Source organism: Pongo abelii, chromosome X, assembly GCF_028885655.2.
Source record: "Pongo abelii isolate AG06213 chromosome X, NHGRI_mPonAbe1-v2.0_pri, whole genome shotgun sequence".
NCBI classification, from domain to species: Eukaryota; Metazoa; Chordata; class Mammalia; order Primates; family Hominidae; genus Pongo; species Pongo abelii.
In genome coordinates this window covers 108,976,484-108,981,710 of record NC_072008.2, presented here as the reverse complement: position 1 = coordinate 108,981,710, position 5,227 = coordinate 108,976,484, and the positions used below count along the sequence as shown (strand labels likewise).

The 5,227-nt window shown below is 43.3% G+C and overlaps 1 protein-coding gene across 2 annotated transcripts; it reads left to right on the top strand.

Moving 5' to 3' along the window:
• Positions 1-1,094: 1,094 nt before the first annotated feature.
• TCEAL8 (transcription elongation factor A like 8) lies at positions 1,095-3,301 on the top strand. Of its 2 annotated transcripts, XM_009235108.4 has the most exons (3): positions 1,095-1,226; positions 1,627-1,699; positions 2,287-3,301. In XM_009235108.4, the coding sequence occupies exon 3, from the start codon at positions 2,325-2,327 to the stop codon at positions 2,676-2,678; it is 354 nt and encodes a 117-aa protein (XP_009233383.1). In that variant the 5' UTR covers positions 1,095-1,226; positions 1,627-1,699; positions 2,287-2,324; the 3' UTR covers positions 2,679-3,301. The 2 variants fall into 2 exon arrangements, with proteins under 2 accessions (XP_009233383.1, XP_009233384.1); XM_009235109.2 differs by lacking the exon at positions 1,627-1,699 and having other exon boundaries at positions 1,121-1,226.
• The last annotated feature ends 1,926 nt before the right edge of the window (positions 3,302-5,227 follow it).

Here is a 5,227-nt window from a genome sequence, read left to right as displayed (position 1 = left end):
ATAACAATTATTCATGTAAATAGTTCTTTTAATGGGACACAGTGGATGCTACCAGACTATCTCAAGAGTGCCATGAATGAATGAAAATGCCATGCAAAGAAGCTTCATGCCTGATGGTGAGATACAGAGAACTCTCTTTTCTGAGTGTTTCATGAGTATACGAGTTATTTCCCAACAACAAAATGTTTTCCAAGAAACATATTACTTTGAGTTCCAAAATAATTTTACTCATTGGAAAGCAGGCTTTTCTGTGGACTTATCTGATTAACAAGATACTGAATCCTACAGAGGAAATGGGGAGGAAGTCTGTCTGAAGCCTCCAAGTGAAACCTTAGTGGATGCCACCAGTGGTCATCAATGAAAAAGATCAGACATCCAACACTTGATAATTTGAGTTCTGCCAGAAATAGAAAGAGTAGTAGATTACCTATACAAAATTGCTAACAAGAGAAAACTGTGCCTCCTTCCACACATTAATTTGGGAGTCAATTTTTTAAGTGCTGTTTGGTAAGATTTTTAAAAATTCTAACACATCAATATGTTGTGAATACTGTCATTTCATTTCCAGCCATTAGAAAACTTTTCCAAAGTCTTACACATTGATATAACTAATTTGTCCTTCATACTAAGTGTTACATATTGCTTATGAGGCATCCGTTTTCTGATACCATTTTAAAAAGTATGCTGATTGCTAAAAACATAGAACACAACAGAAAACTATTCAAGAGGATTAGTCAAATCCTCCACTTTCAACCTTAGATTCTTTTCCAGCCCCCCCTTCCTGATCTACCACCTTTGCCCATTTCAATGCTGGATAGGATTCCAGGGGAAATGATGGACTGTAGGGGTCTTGGAGGAGGGGAGGTGGGAGTATTGGGAGCAGGAGAAAGAGATGATTCCTCAAAGAAGGAGAAATGGTCGATTACCCCTAAAAGGCTGATCCTCCTGGTAATCCGAGAAAGGCGAATAAATACTCCAGGGCGAAGATAACAGTTTATTGTCTCTGATTGGCAAATACGAAAAAAGATTGACAGTATCAAGTGGAGGGAACGCAGCGGGCGGGCTGCAGTGTTAATGGGAGGGGTAACTGGGGACTCGAGCTCAGTGATGACGCGACTCTCACGTGACCAGGAGTCGACGTGTGCAGAAGTCCTTATAGTCCAGGGCCTGTTTCCCTGTAGCAGCTCCTTATTGCTGGAGGAGAAAAGTGCCCAAGATCCTTTCAGGTTAGTATAAACGTGGGCGCTGACTTGGAGACCCTGGGGTCGAGGAGGCCGAGAGCAGAAAGCAAGCGGGGCCGGCACTGCTTTCCCCACTCCTGTTCCGCCAAACTCCCATTTTGTGTAGGAAATTTGGGGCTGTTTGGTGGGGGATGGCGGGTGGAGAGAGAGAAGGGTAGCTAATTAAGCGTCCTGACAGAGAGACATAGAAACTGTTTGGAAGAAACTTGCTTTTCCTACTCCCTGCTTGCAGAAAAACGGTGGGCACGGAGGAGGGCGGGGTTGCCATAAAAGGAGGGCGAGGATGAGGACATGGGAAACTTTACACCAACACGGCCTAGAATCATGAAAGGGACCCATGATCCAGGTACTAGTCTGCTCACCAAACACTCCCATCTGTCTGCAGGATATTTGTTTTTTTGGGCGCGACACAAATCGAGGTGAGGGAAGAGAGAGGAAAATCCCCTGAATCCCTGCAGGTCAGTTTTTGTAAAGGTGCAATTGCTTCGGGTCTCTTTGGGTGGGGGTGGAAGTGTGAGTGACACCAAAGCACATCCCGGGGTCGCAGTAGCCCCTCCCCATCCGGATTAAGTGCCAGAGGCCGGTGCCGAGCCTGCAGCGGAAATGAGGCGGGGGAGGAGGAGGCTTAAGAGACGCTGAAGGGGGAGGGGAGGCCAGAGACTGGACCAGCCCTCTCAGGTGAGAGGCTGGAGGTTGAGAGGGCTTGGGAAAGTCTGAAGGGCGGGAGTGTTGGAGACCAGAGGCGGGAGAAGGGTTCACTGCTTCCGTACTGCTCCCATTTCAGTATTAGGAGAGGCTTGTAGCAGGGCCTGCTGGGAAGATGGTGGGCAGGAGCAGGAGGAGAAAGATGGAGCTGGAACGAAAGGGGGCGGGAAGGGAGGTGGAGTCAGGGGAGTTCTGAGCCTGAGGATCCAGCTTTCTCTAGTTGGAAAACTTTTGACAATTAGGGTACTGACTCAAAAAAGGCCAGTCGCTATGGGACCCCATACTCTGACTGCTGGTCTGTTTGCCTGGAATCTAGTAGTTTTGTTTCCTTGTTTTCTAGGATTAATTTATTCGAAAAGGAAATAAAAAATACTCAATATGCAAAAGTCTTGTGAAGAAAATGAGGGAAAACCACAGAACATGCCAAAGGCCGAGGAAGATCGCCCTTTGGAGGATGTACCACAGGAGGCAGAAGGAACTCCTCAACCTTCCGAAGAAGGTGTAAGCCAGGAAGCAGAAGGAAACCCCAGAGGAGGGCCGAATCAGCCTGGCCAGGGATTTAAAGAGGACACACCCGTTAGGCATTTGGACCCTGAAGAAATGATAAGAGGAGTAGATGAGCTTGAAAGGCTTAGGGAAGAGATAAGAAGAGTAAGAAACAAGTTTGTGATGATGCATTGGAAGCAAAGACATTCACGCAGCCGTCCTTATCCTGTGTGCTTTAGGCCTTGAATTCATTTTTGCCTAATATTAAAATCTGGCCCCAGCTTTCTTTCTGTTAGCATTTTCTGATGTATCTTTGACCTCCATTTTACTTTTAATCATCTGATGAAATTTTGTTTTAGGTAGTTTCCTTGGTACCAGCATCTCATTGGATTTTGGATTTTGACCCATTTTCCAGGTCTATTTTTTAATTGGAAACTTTCACATATTTGCATGGGAATATGTTCATTCCATGTTGTAAAGTAAAACATAACAGGTTATGGCAAAGCAGCATATTTAATATCAGCTCACATATGTAGGATAAAATTCCAAACTGTGTGTGTGCGTGTGTGTATACATACATCCATATATCACAAACTTAACCAAGCTTATTTCTGTGTGGTGTGAAATTTTATTTGTTTTCTTCTTTTTGTTCTTTTTGCTTATATGTACTTTTTAATGAACACGTGTCTCACACACAAAAAGAATTAAGGATTTTTTTTACAAGTAAGAGTCAAATAATTTGCAACCAGCTTATGAGGGCAATGGGGGCACCTAAACTCTTGATGAAAGAACTATGAAAAAGAAATGTAAACCTCAAATTACCTCTGGATCTCTTAGCCAGAGGAATAAACTGGCAATTATTACAGATACACACGTTTAAGACTCAGTCTTTTCATGGGGAAAATATTTGCTTCACAGGGCTGCAGTGGGGAAGAAATGAGGCAGTAACAGCTATGCTCAGTGGGATCTTGTTCCCACCTGTGCATACGGAATCCCAACCCACTATAGAAGCACCAATATTTAAGGGAGGGCCTGGCATGATGCAACTTGTACTCAGAATCAAGTCCAGTAGGCAGAGGTGGGGGCTTCCCTATCAGTCCTCTGCTATTGAACCCCGTCTCCTCCCCTGGGTCCTGCCATGCCTGCCCAACACTGCTGCCTCTTCTGCTGAGTGCTGTGCTCCCTGCTGGTCCCACTGCTGCTGATGCACTGCAGTCCTTGAGGGCCAAAACCCCACCGAGTTCCCTGGAGTCCTCAGTAGGTTGAACTGTCACTGTCTTCTAAAGCTTCTCTCTGCTTTATAGTGACACTTAACACAGGTGGGACTTCTCTAGGGTTGCTTGGGCCACAATGTCTTTCAGAGCCCTTAGCAAAACAACCCCTTCTGTTTTCAATCAAAAGACCCTTCTTCTCCATAGGAGTCAGATGTGATGACTCCATTTGGGATTTGGACTGGGGTATAAGTTTGAGTCAAAGACATGTTGTAATCACAGTTTTTGCTCTAAGTCTAAGGAATGAGGTTTTGTCCTCATGGGATGATCTCTTCCTGAAGGCTCCTGGGCAGGCCTGACTTACTGGTTCGGAAGACTGCTGGGGAACATATATAAATTGCACAAAGTGAGGCAGGGAACAGATCTAAGGAACAGTCCCCTTAATTCCATCTCTTCTGTTGACCTGTGGTTAAAACAAACTTTCAAAGTCAGTAAGAACATTATAAATGTACTTGAAGTAGAATGCTATTATATAAATGTTAGAGATTATATTTCCCCTGTAGAACAAGCAAAGACTATCTCTTCCTCTTGGTATCCCACATATGAATACTTGTATGTGTTTAACTGGCACATTGTGTTTTAATATTTAATTGATTTTTTGATTGCTACTAAGAGCTAGTAGGTTTGTCCAAATTAGGTTACTCGCTGAATAATCTACAAGTCTTTTTATTTCTCTAGAGTTATGACAAGCAATTCCAAGAAGAAACAGGGCAGAGAATTGATTGTACTCTAAATGTTTTATTATCAAAGTATCTCACATAATCACCTGCATCAGAATCTGCTGGGGAGCATCTTGAAAATGCTGATGTCTGGGCCCCACATAAGGCCCACTGACCCACATGCTGGAGGTAGGCTGTAAAATTATAGCTTGCAAACTCCTCCAGGTGATAATGATATGTACTGAAGAATGAGAACCACTAGTAATACAGTATGCTTTTCATTATTACAAATATTAACTATAAAATAATTGGCAGGAAATCTTGGTGAATGCTTACTGACATTCAGGAAATAGAAGGCCTATACAAGCATTTATTGTTTTAAGTATGAATTTTTAAAGGAAAAGATGGACACATCTATACATAAAATTTAAAAGGTTCGTGTTAACAAAGACAAGATAAAAAGCTAGGGGGAGGAATGTAACATAAGATGCCTTTTTATTGACTGAACACCATGTTTAGCCATGCATTGCCTCCTTCCAATATGAGTAAAATGTATCAGAAATAAATTCAAAATTCTCTTTTAGTAATCATCTCAAAAAATAATTGAGCCAACCCTGCGCCCTTGGCTTTCTTCTGTTTCTATTTTTTCACTGTATGATGTCATTTGCAGGAAATCTTCATGTCTCCAGACCATTCTTCAAGGTGATGGCAGCCTGATAGGCGCTGGTCAAACTGGAATTCTAGCTGGAGTGAGATAAAGTTCCAGGTTCACCGGAATCACTTTTACAAGAGAGGATAAATCCTCCCCACAGCCCCCAGAGGGTGGTGCTCAGACAGGATGTTAAAGGGTTGGCCCAAGCAACAC

What these genes read in the sequence shown, in the direction of transcription:
- TCEAL8 (XM_009235108.4), top strand. Translation starts at nt 2,325, where the DNA reads ATGCAAAAGTCTTGTGAAGAAAATGAGGGAAAACCACAGAACATGCCA.